Below are 19,494 nucleotides of genomic sequence, written 5' to 3'. Positions count from 1 at the left end.
CAATACTTAAATAAACATTCCTTCTTTACAGTTGTTTGTACTCATTAACTTTTATTATTACTAAACTTATATTACAGATGATGCGTGGCTAGCTATCCGTGGACGCGTATATAACATCACCCATTACTTGCCGTATCATCCGGGAGGTAGGTAACTCGATTAAGTGAAATTTCTGCTATAAAAAATTAAAAATTTTATATAAAAATCGAAGTTTGATAAATATATGTTTCAAGGTCCCGAAGAATTAATGCGTGGTGCTGGAATCGATGCTACAGAACTCTTTGACAAAGTGCACCCCTGGGTGAACTATGATTCATTATTAGCTAAATGTCTGGTAGGTCCTCTCTCGTTCGATCGACCGGACGCTGAAGAACTATTCCGTACTTCGATATCATCTTCAAAATCAGACAAACTGAAAGAACCATCGAAAGCGCAGGAACTTGTCAGAAAATCAATGGAGAACTTAGCGAATTGCATAACGCCCGTTAGGAAAAAGATCACGGCTAAAAGCGAAGAAAATGTCAAAGGTAGTCCCCCGAGTAAGATTATGCAGAGCTTAATTCAGTCGAGCGATTTGCCTGTATCGATCAGCCGTAGGGCAGCGGCGAGCCCTGCTAAATCGACAAATAAATTGAAAGACTCGCCGGCCTCCTTGCGATTTGATTGGATACAAACATCAGCAAAGCTTATTATTTCTATATACACTGGACCTTTAGCCAACCCCGGTGGCTGTGCAAAGTTATTAGAAGGATCTTTATTGATAGAGGTTGCAACCGACAATTGGCTTAGAACAATTAGACTAATACCAGAAGGTAACTTAGCGGAGCCTTTGCAATTAAGAGTATTTTCTGAAAGCGGTAAAATTGAAGTAAGTATGTAATATTAAATATCTTAAAATATAATAATTAAAATAATTATAAAGACATATTCATTTGCTGGCATTTGCCTAGTACTCTTTACGATAAGTGAAGCAAAATATTCGCAGAAAATCATTAAACAGATAATCATATAGAAAAACACCTGACAAAGAAATTGTGATCATTGTGTAAGGTTATTTCAATGTTATTTATAATATGTAATGCTCACATTATAGGTAGTTGCCATGAAATCCGAAAATAAACTATGGAAGGGATGTGGTGAAACGATTTTCGGGGAAGCTATTCAAATAACGACTCCGAGGAAAATGGAGTGTCGTGTAATGGACGTCAGTAAAGTGTCCCATGACACCAGTCTCATTACATTGGCTCCAATATCCGGACCGGCACTAGTCCCTTTGGGACACCACGTTAGAGTTCATCATACGACAGGTGATTTTGTTGTACATTTTGTAATATAAATATGTATTTTAGAACCTAAATAGTATGTAGAAGTGGTAGTAATAAGAGAAGCATTTATCACTGGAATCCTAAAGTAAATTTCACTGTAATGGCCTAAATGGAAAAATAAAATTTACCCGCCTATTAAACAGTTATGTCATCTCTTTTTCATTATTTAAGTATATCAAATAAAGCTAATATCTCGAATTTGTTATTTCTTTTTAAGAATCTTCCAATATTATACCTAGTGTATACATACTTTTATAGATTCTGAATGTATCCGCTCTTACACACCGATTGGCGACGGTTGGGACAATCAGAGCAATGAATTCAGTGCTCTCAAATTAACGATTAAACGCTACGAACTTGGAGCGCTATCTCCGCACCTAACATCCTTGAAACTTGGTGATTTAATTACGATATCGGGGCCTTATGGGAATTTTCAATTGCTTCAGGTATGTTGAGAATTGGAGTGTCTGGTTTTGTTTTAACCTACAAGTATACGTTCTTCAGTTGTCGTATCCTACTATACATAGTAATATATTCTGAGCCTTTAATCCCCCTATGAATAGGCCTCCTGTTTATTGCCTTTGTCACGCTTCCACATATATGTTGCACTATATTTAAGTACAGTGTTCCTTGTATGTTTATTCGCATAAGAGCGGTGTGACCCACACGGAGTGTTGGTTCAAGGTATCTACGTCATACATCTTACATAACCGTGTTTTGCACAAACGGTGGGCAATTAATATTCTCAATCTTTCTTAAATAAGTTGCATTTATGTTGTTTATAATTAGAAATACGTTATTATTTAAACATCTAGAATGATTTTAATTGGGTTGTGTTCCTTATCATTATGTATGCTTCTAAGGTCCCTTTACCAGGACTGCCGACATGTGGTTTTATATTTAGAGAATGAAGAATTAAGCATTAATTTAAATCAAACAGATTAATAATTTTGTTTTTAACTGCTGTAAGTCTTACAATATGGAATATTTCGTTTTACTTTTCCTCAATTTCTTAAAAGGGACGCATTATGGTCAAGGTTATAGTAACAGATAAGGAACCTTAACCACGATTCAGTAAAACGCCTTATCTCAAGCAATATTGTAAGAAATATCTACATAGTGAAACGTAGAAAACGATTTAACTTTTAACGATTGACTTTATTGATATTTATATTCTGTAATCACATATTACATAAGTACCTACGCATTTCAACCGTGATAAGGCTTTAATACTTAGTATACCCATCTACATATGAATCAAAATGACTAAAGAGAAAATAATATAGAAGAACAGCAATTATGTCAGCTATAGGAAGCCGTCTTACCGTTAAGTCTAATATATTATCCTTCAACATTATAATTTTCGAGCAAAAAAATTGTCTACGAACAATTTACACATATTTTATGGTCGTATTGGCCCGCAATTCATCCATCATAACTTCTACGTCATCTATTAGAACGAAAACAAATTTTAATTTATCATTTTTCGTTTTAGTTGAAAGCGGTGAAGACTTTATATCTCATAGCAGCTGGAACTGGTATAACACCTATGTTAGGCTTGCTGAGGTTCATGTTGTCTAGATCTAATCCTAAATGGTAAGTCATACACATAGATCGAAGTTACATTGTAAATTAAACTTGTGGTCAAATGAACGAGATTTACCGAAAAACTTAAATAGCTAGATTTTTTATTCAAAATGTTCAATAGACAATATTTATTTATATCCCTTTAATTGAAAGTTAAAAATATGTAGCAAAAAATATTATAAATTCAATAAAACAAAGATTTCAAGTATTTGGAATCTGTTACAGATAGATATACTGGATTCTCATTAAATTAAATGTTTCTCATTTCAGCGAACGAATACATTTAGTGTTCTTCAACAAAACAGAAGGGGATATACTTTTCAAAGATAAATTTGATGAAATATCTCAACAAGACGACAGGTAATTAAATGTAATAAAGTAAATTTTGTAAACCAGGCGGTCTAATGTTCAGACTTGACACAAATAACTATTAATTACACTTAATGATACTTATAAATAACTATAATTGTGTTAAGTATTTCAAGTCTTCTAATTACATTTATATCTTGACCTATATATTTTGCTCGCCATTTTTCGTATAAAAGTGATTAACTCCTTACTCCTCAGACTATGGTGTTCATAATATTTAATGAAACTATAAATTTGTACTTACTCCTAAAATGTTACTTTTCTGTAATTAATTTTGCACCTTGGTCTATATTTTGTTAGAACTTAGTAGTAGTTGATTATGCAATGGTGGCTCAGTGGACTTCGGACCTCCTCGAACCTCGGACGAAATCGACAAGTCGGGGTTCGAAGTCAGGCGAGCGTACAGCAAATAGATTGATTTTTTTCAATTTATCTGCGCATGTGCAACATCACCACTGTTCAAAACGGTGAAGAAAACATCGTAAGGAAACCGGCATGTCCAAGAATCAAAAGTTCGACGATATGTGACATCTGCCAACCCCCACTTGGCTAGCGTGGTGGAATATGGCCTGAACCCTCATAGGAGGCCTGCGTCCCAGCAGTGGGAACATATATAGGTTGATGATGATGGTGATGATGATGATGATTATTAGTTCCCACTATTATAAACTGGATGGATGTCCAATTTCATGTTTTTTTTTTGCAGTTGCCGTTTAGCTTACCTATTTGTACGGAAACGTCTAGAGTCCGACTCGCACTTAACCGCTTTCTTTTCGATGGTTCTTGAGCATAAATCATTGTTTGGTTACAGATTAAATGTATTGCATGTCCTTTCAAACGATCCAGCTTGGACGGGGCCGAAAGGAAGAATAGGCCTCGATATACTCTCTCAGGTGCTCAAAAAAGAGAATGTAAATTATCCGGATGAGAACACGCATTTTGCATGTCTCTGTGGACCTACGGAGTTTACACACACCGGCATGGACTTATTGAAAAAAATTGGCATGAAAGAAAGCCACATACATGCATTTATTGGATGAGAACGCTAATTATAATTACGTGAGGTGCAAAGTATTTTTTTTATAATTTTTGTGGGTCCTGCACTTTCAAAGTATATTTCTATAAATATAAAGGTTTAGTATTTAAAAGACAAACTAGAGTATTTAAGTGGGAATATTAATTACCTAATTAGTATTTATTAGAATTCATAATTTACTATTGTTAAGATTATGCAAAAAGCACTAAGCACGTCCGGTGAGTGAGACATAAACGTAAGTAAACTTTGAATTAATTTAATATTCCTTAAAATCCGAAATACTGTAAAATATAATTAATTATCGTGATACCTACATCCAAATACTATATAATGTCGTGAACTTACGTACCTACACAGGATAAGTTTTAGGTATGTTCCTCAGAATAGGTTAATAGGCCTCGGATACACATGTGAAGCTTTGGTATATTTACTCGTGAAAACAACAGATAAAATAAAAAACTGTTTGAGGAATTGTTTGCTCAATGTGTATTATAGGCCTTAATTAAATCCATCCAAATAAAATCAAATACCTTTTTTGCATTTGATGTTCTACTGACAAAAATCTTATTAATTTTTACTACAATAATAAATAATTTAAATTTTAATTTACTATTGACGCTCAAATAAATAGTCATTATTACATTAAATAAAATAAAACAACTATTTATTTTTTAAAAGATCCATTGTAAATACTATATCTGCTAGATAATTAATTAAGTAAGTTTACCTTTTATGAAATCTATTTGAATTTTTTATTAATTTAAAATTGAATTTTGAGACAGTCTAATATAGATTTAATATAGTAACAATTTTTATTTTATAATTAGGTGATTTGGTTTGTTGTAAAAATGTAAAAGTGCCTACATTCCATGTAATATTTGTTTTAAGTGTATGTACATTGTATTTTTTGGTATGCAGTTGGTTTTTAAATAAAATGGAAATACTGATGTTTATGTTTTAGTTATTTTTCCCCAATTTTTTACCAATCTGCTAAAAATGTATTTATAGCATTTATAGATTAGTTGTGACAATTAGTAATAATTTTAAAACAATACCTATAGAATCATTTAATTTTGAATATCATATAATTATGCTCTACACGCTGAACTGGTAGAACTGGGCGAATCGTTGAAGCTCAAACACTATGATCGCAGTTTTCTCTGTATGATAAATCTTACATAATCATCTTGTGAATTCTATCGCTAAAATATGTATAGCTACATAATAAATATGGAATTCCGTAAGATAAATCCAGGGTCTTTGTAAATAAAAACACAATATTAAAGGAACATTGTTATATTACAACAAAACATTAGACAAATCATATCAAACTAAATGCTTGCAGTAACAATTCCTCAGCACCTTTGGTACTCTCACTGCCCTTTCTATAACTTATCACAAGTAAAAATCTTAACCAGCAATATTGCGACCGTCGAAAAGCAAATTAAAAAGCAATGTGGAGAATTGTAGTAATATAGTATTACACGATCAAGTACTAGACTAAAGAATAGAAAGCTAGGTTTATAGTATTATTAGCTGTGTTCGCGTTCGCCTTGGAACGACTCTCGAATCCGCTCAAAAAGACAAAACCATTCATTAATATCGGTCCAGTCGTTCAGGTGGAGTCCAGTGACATATTATATAATTAAATTTTAAAGTATGTCACTGGACTCTTTAAAAATTTTAAAATACTGGATACGTATGAAATAATCTGTGAAATATCTGAAAAATTCCGCTTTTTGTGTTCATTGACACGATTCTTAAAGCGATTGTGTTTCTGTGCTTGCAATCTTTAGCCCTGCGCCTAGATCATCTTTTTCTTATCCTTTTGTAAATGACACAAATTGACTTGATCGTTTAATACTTCGCTTTCTCATTATTCAGTTTAATAAACATAGGAATAATAGCAAATAGTATCGAGAATAGAATATTTAAAAAATATTTTTAATGATTAACTATTCTTGGAAATTCAATTGCACGCACAATTTAAGGTTCTTAGGAGGATATTCGTAGGATACTTTAGTTAAGAAAATATATATCCAAAGAATGGTTTAACTACCATATCCGTTATTCCAATGCATCACAAACCTAGGACTGCATATTAAAGATATTTTAATATTTTATAGAGATAATAAAAATATCCGAATCATAACAAGCTTTCCTTTTGGAATGCAAACAAACTAAACATAATTTATAATTAATTGACGTAATGCCAATCCTAATTCTACGAAAACAAACGAAATATTTTGCTGCAATTCTATAGCAATTCAACTTTGTTGCCGGTACTCACATTCGTTCAATTAATCAAAGTGTGGGACGACTTTTTTATGTCATCGTTGGCTATGGAGCTGGTGGGTGGCCTGATGGTATGCGCTACAACTACTTATGGACATTTGGAGAAGCGTATGGTCGATCGCAGACCTTACGCGTCTACAAATGGATTGCCGACTTTAAATTGGAAAGGGATTAAGAAGGGATTGACAAGAGGATTAATAAAGGTAAGGACTGTGTATGGTAAGGAAAAGGAGATTGTATTTGCAAATGTTATTTCGTTACATGTGCACAAACATACGCATATTGTACGCAAGTGAGTGACCTGGCTGACATTAGTTGTTAAAGCGGCTTGTATCATGAAAAAATTGAATTATTCACATTGATTCCAAGTAAGAGAAAAAACTAAAATTATGTATTGATAATACAACATTTTTTACGTTATTGTTGAAAGCACACGAACATAAAAACATATTGTATCCAAATGAACTATTACTTCACGAAAAATTTAACTCACATACATCGAACATAAAATCTATATAATATTATATTCATTTATGTACCGTGTCGTATACCTAGCTATTTACAATACAGACTATTTCAAACTACTGTACATGTGATAAAAGGATAATTATATAATTACCTATGTTTAAAATCATTCGTTACAATAAAAACACATAGATTTTTATGTCATACAATTGATATAATCAAAATTATTGTTTAGACGTGTACTTAGATTTTGTAATAACAAATTGAAAATTATAACAAATTCTTGAACTAACGTTTTCGTGATGCGTTAACACTTTTAATATAAATAAAATTCCAATCTAATTAAATTACTGAAATATACATTAAGAGCCACAAATAATTTTAAAAACATCGACAATATTAAAACATTCCGCTAACATTTAAATGTATAGATTCATAAATGAATTATTATAGAATTATTATACATGTAGACCGCTAAGAACCAGAACGGGTACGATATAGAACCAGCAAACAAAACATTTACTTAGCCGTTGACTATGGTCATGATGTTTTTAAGGATGTTATCAATACTGCAATATCAACTATGACTACTACTATTTTTTTACAAAAGTGAATGCATTATGGTACCTATATATCTTTAAAGTGGTTACTACTTATGGGAGGGTAAACCGCTTCGTTACGTAACGCGTTACGGCACCAGTCTATCTGGCTTCCTTTCTTTCACGCATACGGCTAAGCAAGCCAGGCCTCTTCTCTCTCACTCTAACCGTATTTAGTTTAAGTTGTCACTTCAGTCCGGCGTCTCGTGTCACGCCCGTTTTTTTTTTTATGCAGTACTATAATATGTTAACCGTTTGTTCTTAAGCTGCCTGTTTTAATATCTGTTAGTATATATAATTAGTATACTGACACAAGAATTCTGTTCAAACATATTTCGCTCAGCACACAGAATGTTAAATGCCTATTTTATATGCAATATACTTAGAATAGATTTCAAATATTTATAATAATTAATTAAACTGCATACAAACTAAATTGACTTACAAGTAAGCATCATCTAGCTACGTTCTTATGTACAGGTTACTCAAGTCTATTGAGAGATTTAAAAGAAGTTATTTTAACATACAACCCTGTCCTTGAAATTTGGGATCTAAAAGTTATTTGAAGGCACAACAGATGTTAGACTTGTTGTGAAAACTTTTTTGTCACAAAGATTATCAGAAATTTTGATTTGAGACAGGTTATGAAAACTCTTATATGAAATTCTACCACTTGAACATTTAAGTACGCATATTTATTTTTAATATGATTGATATACTCGCTGAAGACGGAGTTGTGTACCATTAGTCATGGATAGTGTGAATTGTCATTTTTCATATGCTTTTTCCAACGCTTTCAATATATTCCATATAAATGGACCCGTATTAAAAGTATGATCCAGCGTCATTGCGGTGGGGTTAAAATTACTAGACTTGTCTTAATTTTATTTTTATTTTTTTTTATAAGTGCGCTGGTGCCGTTCATTGCAGAAGCCCGAGCCGATATTGTGTTCTAAACTCGTTTGATGAGACATCAGGTAGGCGTCGACCGAACTGAAAGTTCACCACCAGCCCATACATGTTCCCACAGGACAGGAGCCTCGTATGTCACCCTCCGTAAAAATCCCGTCTGAATTCACTAAAATTTGTAGCGTTGATGTGTTTTCATCTTGATGGTTTCCAAAAGGATATTACTCTTATATATTACACCAAAAAAAATGAAGTTGTGTAATAGGCGTCATCATCATGACAGTAAAATTTATGATTTAAAGCGGAAGCGGAAATCCATGACAAAAAAAAAAACAAAATGTAGGGTCGATGTCGATGTGATGAAGATTGACATAATATGTATTATCTATTTATCCACCATTATCCACCATATTACAGTACGAGCAAACACTGATAAACTTGAATTATTTGTTAGAGTTGATGAAGTCATCTTAAGATTCCTTGAATTATAATTTCCTTTCTTATTTTGATTAACTACATACGACAATTATTGTATCATAATTCAGTTTTCGAATATACTCAAACATCACGCATTATATGCATTGCAATATATGCAAATATCACGATTTTAATATTCTAGTAATATTGACGCACCTCAACGTCCATTTACCTATTTCCTACCACAATGACGCCGGGTTAAAGAAAATTCAGTACTTTACATAGAATTTTTTTTAGAATATAATATTATGCCCACTAATTATTTTGAACTTGTTCAAAGTAGGAATTAAAACTTAATCTTTCACAACTAAAACAGCATAATATAGTTATATATACAACCATAAATTACACAATTATCCATTATATACCATTACACCATAATTTGTCCGAATTTATACAATATGTTGAAAAAAAATCGCATTGAAACAAAATAAAAGATTTCCATCCGAATTAATCGTACTTATTGCTTTTTACACACATTTTTTACTAATTTATATCCAAAACCGAGGAACAAATTTTAAATAAATAATAGAAATTTTGCGCTCGTTCGCCACAGATAACAAAAATATTTGTATTCTAAAATTTAAAAAAAGAACAATGTTTCTTAATGGCTACTAATTTTAATCTTCATTGACATAATATTATGCGTTTATATCGTTGACGAAAAGTACGTCGCGATCTTTGAGGCCGACGTCTAAGAGTTTTGAGTGGCCGCGAGATAGGACACGTTTAGGGAAATTTGTTGTGATTTCAAACTCTTCAGGCGATTGTGGATGGCTGAAGACAAAATCGTATAGATCCTGAAATGATAATGGCACTATCAACATAGGAATATAATAAAATTTATCTTACATTTGCCTAAAAAATCCAATCGTTAAAGCTTACAAACATAATTAACTAGAAGATTGTACATGAATAATTTGGACCTAAAAATACTGTAAATGAGTTGTTGAATAATCTAATATATAACGTATAACGCCTATCCAAAGAGTGAATACAATAAAATTAAACATACAATAAAAAATCGAAGAACAATATTTAGTGTCATTCAATATCAGGTCACATAAGATCCTTTACCATCCTAGTTCTTTTTAATAATAACGTTAATTTAAGGATAATAATCATATACTTGCCTTAGTGGTGTTAGCGAAAAGGAATCGCCTGGTGAGTCTTTCGCCAGTCGGTAGTCTGATGAGCAGAGCCAACGCTTCTGGCCCAGCTTTTGGCTCCTCGGGTAATTGTTCCGCTATTGCAACTCTTGCTGCTTGCACCTGAAGAAGAATCTTAAATTATAAACATATCATTATCCATTTAAAATTTTGTGAATAATCTACATTATACCTTCTTGATTTGCAATTTTTGAATGCCTCCATAGTAACTTATCTGTTAAATAATAATACTATAAATACTTTCTATATTATTTTACATTACATATCATTTAACTGATTATGATTCATTTCTTTCTAGTAATGCTGTACTATCCGATCCATATCAGAATAGAATGGATTCAGTGCCATTTGGTGCGACATATAAATGTTCCAAATCTCAGAGCACGGCCCGCACCCACCTCCTGCTTATGGCGTTCCTCCTGCTGCCTGCGCTGCAGGTCCTCGTTCTCCCGCTGCGCGCGCGCCGCCCTGTCGGCCGCGCGGCGCCGCTCCTTCTCCTGGTCCGCCGCCAGCGACTCAGCGTACGCCTCGTCCTGCGCAGCTCGGAGACGGGCTGTTACTTCACGCTCCACTCTGTAGTCGTCAGCGGTGTCATTAGGGATTGTCGATTGATCGTTTATAGAGGCTTTAGCATGATGTTATTAATGTAAGAGGAGGAATTTTCGTGTGCCTTCCATTTTTTTAATACACTTGCATTGATAACCACAGATTATTTTAAAACGATGGTATGTGGTCAAACTGGATAATGCATTTAGTTTTTTTTTAAACTTACAATTGCAAACTTTGAATATATAACATGAAGAAGTAAGGTAAGATATAAGGTAAAATGTGCATAGTTGTATGAATCCCTGAAGGAAAATGTCAGTGTGCATACACATTTATAATAGCTGATTATGTATTTTGCAAATGCAAAGCATTGATTGGTTTGTTATTTTTTTTGTCATAGAAACTAACTATATTATTTGATAAAATTTAAAGTTACATGCATAAACTGTTCAATAATTTGAATGATAAAGTCAAGAAGTACTTTTAAACTTATGAATTTCACTACCTGTCAGCCCTAGCCGCTGTAAGATATGGTTCATTTTCTGTGACAATTCTCTGAAGTCTGTTTATGAGCTGTGTTGGTGAACACGACCCTTCACTCCTTGCTACCACAGTCATACGGTGGTCTCTCACACACACCACACAAAGCAGGGGATATCTCCGTCCGCCAACTGATTGAGCAACCCTCCAACCCTCTGAGGTGTCCACAGAACAACCCCAGAAGAGAGCATGAGTGTTGATGTATTGGATTACTGCTGGATCTGAAAGAGTATTTCTGGAAGAAAAAAATATTGTGTCATATATATTGATCAAAGTAAGGAGCCTTCTTGCAAACATGTGTTATTAAAAATATTGGTCTTATTCACATAACATTACAAGAGGAAATTTTTTTCTTTCACATAATTTGTTAGCATATTTAGAAAGCAGAGTGAGTGCTTCAATAAATTTACTTGTATCTTATCATAATTTTTGAGATAATTTAGTAATATTGCATTTATACAAAAAATTTGTTTGATGTGAAATTAGTGATTATTACATGAAACTAGATTCGTGTAAGTTAATTATAAAAAAATTTCTAAAGACAAGTGCTTTACACAATATTAATGACAATGTAAAATTTTTCTTGTATATGCATTCCACTTGCAAACCATATTACTTTTTGTGTATGCTAAATTACCTGCAGAAATTTAAGGTCTCTGGTGCTGACTCTGAATGTAGATATACAATGAGGAACCTCAGTTCATTTTTGGCATCATTCAGTGCTTGAGCATATGTACCCTGATAGAATACAGGGTGGGCATTAAAACGTGATGTATAATTGTTAATGAATCCCATAACATCCCCAAGGGGATCTGTCACCACTGAAACAAACATTCATCATTATCATCAGGTGATAAAAGTTCCCACTGCACACAGGTATCTTATGAGGGTAAATATTGGGGTGTATGTCACATGTCTTAGATCTTTTTGATTGCCGACATGCCAAATTCCTCACAATGTGTTCTTTCAACATTTTGAGCAGTTTCGAGAGAGAGCGAGCAGACGTGATTTGAATAATGTGCTGATAAATTGAAAAATCTATTTATTTCCTGCATGCTCATCACCAACTTTTCACTTGTAAGTCCTTACCACCACTGCTCATTTATCAAACATTATTATCAGATAACCATAGATGAAAAAAATGATCATGAATGATAATGTTATAAGTTTCAAAATAAATGAAGTTTAATTACTACATAATCACTTCATAAGACTTTTAATAATAAAAAATGTATACTTACATCTTCGGTCATCATTCCTTATGAAGCTTAATAATAAATTCAAGACTGATGATATTGTACTATAGCACACTGATACAACTAGGTTTACTACATATCGGAAGAGTCCTGTTACACCGCCAGGTCCTTCTGGGGCATCGTCTGTGAAGACTTGTTGTGCTATGTGGTCGTGAACAACTGGGGGCGCCCGCGCCTCTGTGGCAAATACGGAAGGCCTGCCTTCCCTTATATTTAGCTGCTCTTGTATCGCTACCTTGAATAAAATTCAAATATTGTAAGTCAAAATAAAAAAACGTAAAAAGTTCTGTGACCTAAAAAGCGTTGTTAGATCGATATACCATAGTTTCGTTGAAAATCTTACCTCCAAATCCCACTGATGTCTTTGCAAAACATCTCTACATATCGACATATCCTCAATACCAGTTAAATCTTGAAATTGCAGTATTTTATCAGTTTGTTCTGTGGTCAGGCCCATCGCATTGTCTTCCAGATTCATTTCTCCGTAAAAATAAACAACAACAAAATCGCAAACAGTAATCAAATATTCGTAAATCTACATACGTGTACTTATCTACTAAAACCTATGCAATTATTTGAAAGTTATGTGGAAATACTTTATTTTTTCTTTAGTTCTAAACGTAAAATAATTTAATCTAGTTTCAGTTTTCCGACATCATCTACTGAGATATGTGATATGTCACTATTGTGTCATTCATCATTCTTTTCAATGTGTCAAAAGTATTTTACTTACTCTGTGTGTCAAACCAAAAAGTCGATAACACATATCTTGCAAAATGTAAGTAGTTATTAATTAAATGCTATCAGATCGATTAATAAATACTATTAGAAATGTAAATTCTATAATTATTTTATTTGTATTAAAATACAAACAAGAATGGGGAATTTTTTATTGGTTAAAATAGTGAAGATAATTAAATGGTAATAAACTAAGTATTTTATTAAAAAAGAATCAGAGAATAATAATAAAATTAAAATGTTGTTCCACACTTGTGGGTTTCCTTTTGCGTCAGAGTGTAAGGGATCGGCATTATAGTCGAATATTGACATTAAAGTTAAAATACAGTTACAGTGGCCTCTACAAATGGACTGCCGACTTTATGTTGGGAAGGGATTAAGAAAGGATTCGCTAAAGGAATAAGAAAAGGACTGGGAAGGGTACGGAAAAGGATATGGGCCTCCAGCTCCGGCTATGATGTCACTATAATAAAAAATTCAATAAGCAATATAAAAAATAATATTGTTTAATGATTTTTTTAAGCAGTTTCGTTTAAATTCGATGTTAAAATAAACCGTTATTGATATATAGGAATGCAAAAAGGACTTCTACATACACGATGTATAAACACTTTATAAATAGGACTTTCGGCTGAAGAACGAGCCGAGCGAGAGAGGTAATGTGGAAGAGCTGTGTACCTATTTAATAGGGTGACCATAAGATTTAATCTATGTAATTTTTTCCGCTAGATTTCTTTCAAAAGCGCTTTCAATTATCAAAACACAGCAAAACAGTTACTGTTCATTACAAACACATGTGACAAATATATTAAAGTTTTCATTACTGGATTACAAAATAAATTTATTTATTATTATTTGATGTAATTAGGATATGTATTTGTAACCTAGTAGCATGATGATATGACACGAATAAATGCTCGACTAGATGTCTTATCAACAATAAAATATAATTTTATCAAGTCAAAAAAAGAGCTAATTGGTACATTTCCAATAATAAAAATTACAAAACTTATGTTTTGAGATCCTTTATAATCTATTTAATTAAAAAATTAATAGATCTATATTATTAGTGTTTAATGAAGACATGTAACACCCAATGGATAAGTTAAATTCAAGAGAAAAGACCCAAATTGTGACTTAATTTATTTAGGATCCTTTAGCGGTGGGGGTTGCACATCCTCTGACACAACTTCAGGTGGGACAGAAGGATCTTCATCAGGATCGTCGTATAAATATTCTGCCTAGAAATTAATAGAAACCACGATATATATTTTTATAATTTCAACTAACACCCCCTGCCTGGCTTTGCATATGTACAATGATGCATATGTTTTTTTTTTGTCATAGCGGGCAACTGAGCTGGTGGATCGCCTGATGGTAAGCGATCACCACAGCCCATGAACATTCGCAGAAGCAGAGTGCCTAAGCGAATGCTCTGCCCGCTTTTCAGGGTAAGGGATAAGGAAAGGATTTACGACTGGAAAGAAGGAATAGACTGGTAAGGATGAGGAAAAGGAAACGGAATTGTTAATCATAAACCTTCCTCAGGAGCCACGGTTGTCATAAAAAAATATGTGCATAAACGTAAATTCTGAGCATAGGGAGACAGATTGAAGCTACTTTGTCTTTATATTATGTAACGTTTTATCACAAATAACATAACACTTATACTGTATTGTGTAGCTAGTGATGAATCTACATAAAAAATACATATTTTGTTCAAGTTACATATTTATTTCGGAGTTATCTTTCCATAATTTGTTAATTAATTGAAGAATTATCGTTTTTTCTCTACCTACCTTTATTTCGTTTAGTTCAGGCGCCAGACTAAAAAGACTTTCAACAAATTCCTCATAAATAACATTTCCATTCCCAGACACATTTGCATCGCGTAGCATTTCTAAAGTTTCCGATTCATTAAAAACGTCGCCATAAGAATTGACAATTACTTTTATTTCTTCTATATCTAGAAAATTTCTCTTCTCTGTGTCAAATACCTATGATAGACATATAAGCATAAAAAATGACTTATTATTTTTTAAACAATAAACATAATACGTCACAACGAATAGTGCGATTACATGCGGTGGCACGAACTTTATGCGGGACATGTTTAGCTTATTGTTTGAATAGCCTGGCTGATCATGAGTCCGTTCAGATTATTACATGTATGTGGTGGAACGAACGACAGACGAGAGTCGAAAGGACGAAATAATTGAATGGCATCGAAATGTGTTTGCGATAATCAAAATTTTTCGGCCCATAGCAATCTCGAACGTTGGATTATGAATATTTTAACGGATGCTTACAACTTTTCAGAATCATGTAAATATAGATATATTTCAGTTTACTTACATATGATCTAAAGATAAGACCGCAGGATTATACCTATGGAAGGTACTTGTGAAAGATTTGTAATAAATATATTCTGAATTTCACTCGTTGGGATATATTTAATTATGAAATCTAAGCAATAATACCTTAAAAGCTAGTTTTAATTCATGTTTTAAATTTGGTCGCAAAGTCCATTTATTTAACATATATATCATTTGTTCTTTGGTTAACATTCTTGTTATGCCAGCTTTCAATTTCTCTGCTTCAATCATAATTTCTCCATACGATGGATAATGGAAACTTCTTCTATGGATTCTACCATTTAGAATTTAAATGTGTTATTCATATTTATCGATAAAAATTAAGTAATCGAGATAGTGAGAAGTAGCAAGCTGACAATATCTGTGCGTGCATAAGTTGCGACGACACTTTCCTATATTTTTGATTTTTCTTAAAAAAAAAACACTGATTAAATGCCACATACTCAAATGGATAAAGTGACTATCTTAAATTGATATTTTAGGCAAAATTTCTAAATATCTTTACTTTTTAAGCTCCAAAAACTGCTTTAAATCATCTATAGTTATAACATTTATAGGATCTCCATTATTTATAACTAATCGCGGCTTAGCAGTTGCATCAAACCATTCTGAAATTTCTATTAGCTGCTCTTCGGTAAAACTTATATTCACATTTCTCAATGGATCATAAACATCGAATGTTCCCATCTTTTAAATTTATACAATTAATCAATCTAAAAATTAAAGAAAATTTAGAAAACTGTGTTCTTGAAATTATAAAAAAAAATTATTTGCTTGTCACAGTTACGTATGACAAATACTATTTTATTTATGTTCAAAATAAACAAAATACTAGGTAAATTAATCAAAGAGTACCTACTTAAGCCAGCCTAACAGTTCACACAGCCGTAAGGCCTGTGCATTCCAATCCTACTATCCTACTAATATTATAAATGCGAAAGTTTGTGAGGACTAAGAATGCGTGGGTGCTTGTTGTTGTTTCACGCAACGACGATGAAGCCGCAGGGCGCAGCTAGTATCGAATAAGACTGTAGCGAAAATGAAATTAAATGAATGAAACTTGTTTATTATTATTAAAAAAAAAAAACTTTCAGAAAAACAAACAATAACACCACAACAACACACAAATTTTTGACTTAAGTAGTCTGAGATTTTTAATAATTATCAAACTCCGAAACTAAATACTCGAGAGATTTAAATGACATTTCGTTTTCTTCATGATTAAATTTTAGATTGTGTCTCTGAAGCCACTAGCAACCGAAAGACTTGGGCAGCTCGCACTGGGTACTTCCCCAGTCACACCCCCACACCTGAATCCTTTCCCTTAAAAGCGGGCAGCGCTGAGCGCATTCGCAGTGGCACTACCTCTGCGCATGTTTAAGGGTCGGTGGTGATTACTTATGCGATCGTTCCGACATAATATAAAAGATGCACTTCTATGCGGACAGCAAACAAATTATTGTATTTCATGTTTACCATTACACAAAGATAAAATTTCCTGATTGATTGCTTTGTGTCTTAGGTATATAAAGATTTTCATATAGAAGAAATAGCGATGTAGTAGAAAAGGGAAAATCTTTAAATTTCATAAATATGTAGTCACAATTGAGCTAATCCACATTGCAAGTAGTATAGATTCTCATATTGACACTGAACAACAATGTACAGAGAATAGGATAAATGATAATACTACAGCAAAGAATACCCAGTATAATATTACGTGTGTCCTACAGTCTACAACTAGTTACTTATTCTAATCAGTCTATAACTAGTACTTAATCTAATCTGTGGTTTGGACAGTTGACAGTGGACTTTAAAGTTTTGACATTAAAAAGCTTAAAAATAAAACGGTATAAATTTCCACTTTCCAGTTATCCCAAATAACTTTAAGTTTTTAAGCAGAAATAGGTACATGTAGATTACAGAAACAAAATTAAAGATTATAAATCATACATACATAATACCTAAATAATAACAAATTATTACAGTACTATAAAAGAGAGTACAACAGTACCTATGCTAATTTGTTAAAAATATGTTTGAATCTGATGATTATGATCAGGTAATTGCGATTAATTACATGAAAGATTACTTCGTATATTACGTTTTTTATGTTATGAATCCTTTGTAGGTATTATCGCAATTAGATCTCCCCGGGGTGTCCGAATCCCAAATTTGTGAAAAGGACAAATTTGGTAACACCGCACAACTCCAAAGCAGAGATGAATCAAGTATATCGAAGTTGGAACAAGTGTCTTTTCTTAAAAACAACGTAGAAAGCAATTCTCAATATTCAAGTGAAAATGAAATAAGTGGCAAAACAATAGAACTTAAAAGAAAAACTATTAATGAAACTGAAATATCACCAAAGCACACCAAAAGAAAAATTATAAATTCGCATTTTGATCACACAAATAAAAGAAAGTTTCCAGGTCCTGCAGGATTATTAACAGGAACTTTGGATGAAACGAACAATAATCCATTATGTCAGATAGAATTACTTTCACAGGTATTGATTTACTTTATTTCTATGATGTCATTAAATATATTTAAATTATTTGAATATAACTTAATTAAAATATGTAATTATTTAGGACATAAACTCATCACAAAATAATTTGCCACATGGTCTTTTTGAAACACCTCTGTGGAAGAGGCTTTTAGAAGATACAAAAAGCATAAAAAATATCAACACAATCAAATCAATAAAACAACAGGCATTAACAGGTAACCTAAGAAGAAGAAAGGCTAAAATAGTGCAAGCATTTGTAGAGTCCATAGATAGATCTGCTATAGATCCTTTAATAACATTAAGAGATACAACAGGTAATTTAAATTGGCTATTTTATTCTTATTTATGTGAATCTATGATTAGAAAAGTCAAATTACTTATGGAATTGTTTAGAATTCTAAATTTATCAAGAATTTATTATTATTTGAAATCTTGTTTGTTACATATTTTGTTATAATAATAAAGTTTGTTATTAATTTATGTCATATTAATGATTATTTTTGACATAATGACCAGCAGAGCTCCGTAATCTTAATTAACTTGTATTTATGCTATATCATAACACTAGCAACTATGATTTAATTAAGTACAGATCAATTAAATTAATTTCAATTCACTTGTTATGAATTCACTATATTTTTTCCTCATGTGTACATGTATTCAAAAAAATATGTACCTATATTATATTTCAGGTAACATAAAATGCACTTTGCATAGGGATGCATGGACAATCTTTGCATCATATATAGCATCGGAATATTGTGCTCTAGTCCTCAAAAACCCAACTGTGTTAACAACTGGTAGTACCTTTAAAAATCATTACCTGAATATTACAATAAGTAATATTTACTACATATATAGCACAACAATTGTTAATGATGACGAAGAGTTGCCTAATGGTTTTGTAAAGATATCTAATGAGGAATTTACAATTGTTAAGCGGGAGAAACAAATATCAGGTTTGTGTTAAATCAATTCTATATTAATAATTAAATTGTTTCATATAATACAACTGTACTGTCCATTGTGTTGTGGTAAACTTATTAATAATCAGAACATTTAGGCTCATCTTCAATACAACAACACATAAAGTAATTAAGTATTTCTTTTACTTTCAGATAGTGATAGTGCACCCGATATACCAGTTGATGAAATGAAGGAACTGGAAGGTTTAGACTTTTCTGATATTTTTTAAAATGTTAAATATCATTTTAATACAATTTTCTATGCGAGCATTTTTATTATTACCTTTATCATTTTTTTTACTCAGTACCACATGATGTAGAAGTTTAAGAA

The 19,494-nt window shown here is 32.2% G+C and overlaps 4 protein-coding genes across 6 annotated transcripts in view; 2 read left to right on the top strand and 2 right to left on the bottom strand.

Moving 5' to 3' along the window:
* Positions 1-5,083, top strand: part of LOC119839849 (cytochrome b5 reductase 4) — a 45,821-nt gene extending 40,738 nt beyond the window's left edge. For 2 of the 3 annotated variants that reach the window (XM_038366258.1, XM_038366260.1), the window contains 7 exons: positions 78-146; positions 234-868; positions 1,094-1,307; positions 1,584-1,771; positions 2,821-2,921; positions 3,183-3,272; positions 4,093-5,083. In XM_038366258.1, the coding sequence (XP_038222186.1) occupies positions 78-146; positions 234-868; positions 1,094-1,307; positions 1,584-1,771; positions 2,821-2,921; positions 3,183-3,272; positions 4,093-4,321 (1,526 nt within the window). In that variant the 3' untranslated portion in view covers positions 4,322-5,083. Of the gene's footprint in view, positions 1-77; positions 147-233; positions 873-1,093; positions 1,308-1,583; positions 1,772-2,820; positions 2,922-3,182; positions 3,273-4,092 lie in introns of all 3 variants that reach the window. The other variant, XM_038366259.1, reaches the window with a different exon arrangement.
* A 3,736-nt stretch (positions 5,084-8,819) lies between these two features.
* On the bottom strand, positions 8,820-13,245 carry LOC119840041 (FAS-associated factor 2). The gene is made up of 7 exons (XM_038366536.1): positions 12,917-13,245; positions 12,559-12,808; positions 11,955-12,138; positions 11,283-11,552; positions 10,630-10,804; positions 10,196-10,333; positions 8,820-9,862 (listed from the first exon to the last, which is right to left on the bottom strand). The coding sequence occupies exons 1-7, from the start codon at positions 13,049-13,051 to the stop codon at positions 9,704-9,706; spliced, it is 1,311 nt and encodes a 436-aa protein (XP_038222464.1). The 5' UTR covers positions 13,052-13,245; the 3' UTR covers positions 8,820-9,703.
* Positions 13,246-14,453: 1,208 nt separating this feature from the next.
* LOC119840176 (troponin C, slow skeletal and cardiac muscles-like) lies at positions 14,454-16,373 on the bottom strand. Its single transcript, XM_038366690.1, has 4 exons — positions 16,192-16,373; positions 15,792-15,960; positions 15,111-15,308; positions 14,454-14,552 (listed from the first exon to the last, which is right to left on the bottom strand). The coding sequence occupies exons 1-4, from the start codon at positions 16,371-16,373 to the stop codon at positions 14,454-14,456; spliced, it is 648 nt and encodes a 215-aa protein (XP_038222618.1).
* Positions 16,374-17,369: 996 nt separating this feature from the next.
* Positions 17,370-19,422, top strand: LOC119840050 (homologous recombination OB-fold protein-like). The gene is made up of 5 exons (XM_038366548.1): positions 17,370-17,748; positions 17,818-18,195; positions 18,281-18,512; positions 18,891-19,157; positions 19,317-19,422. The coding sequence occupies exons 1-5, from the start codon at positions 17,722-17,724 to the stop codon at positions 19,391-19,393; spliced, it is 981 nt and encodes a 326-aa protein (XP_038222476.1). The 5' UTR covers positions 17,370-17,721; the 3' UTR covers positions 19,394-19,422.
* Positions 19,423-19,494: the final 72 nt, after the last annotated feature.

Source organism: Zerene cesonia, chromosome 5, assembly GCF_012273895.1.
Source record: "Zerene cesonia ecotype Mississippi chromosome 5, Zerene_cesonia_1.1, whole genome shotgun sequence".
Classification (NCBI taxonomy): domain Eukaryota; kingdom Metazoa; phylum Arthropoda; class Insecta; order Lepidoptera; family Pieridae; genus Zerene; species Zerene cesonia.
The sequence above is the reverse complement of the archived record's forward strand: the minus strand, read 5'-3'. Positions and strand labels throughout refer to the sequence as shown.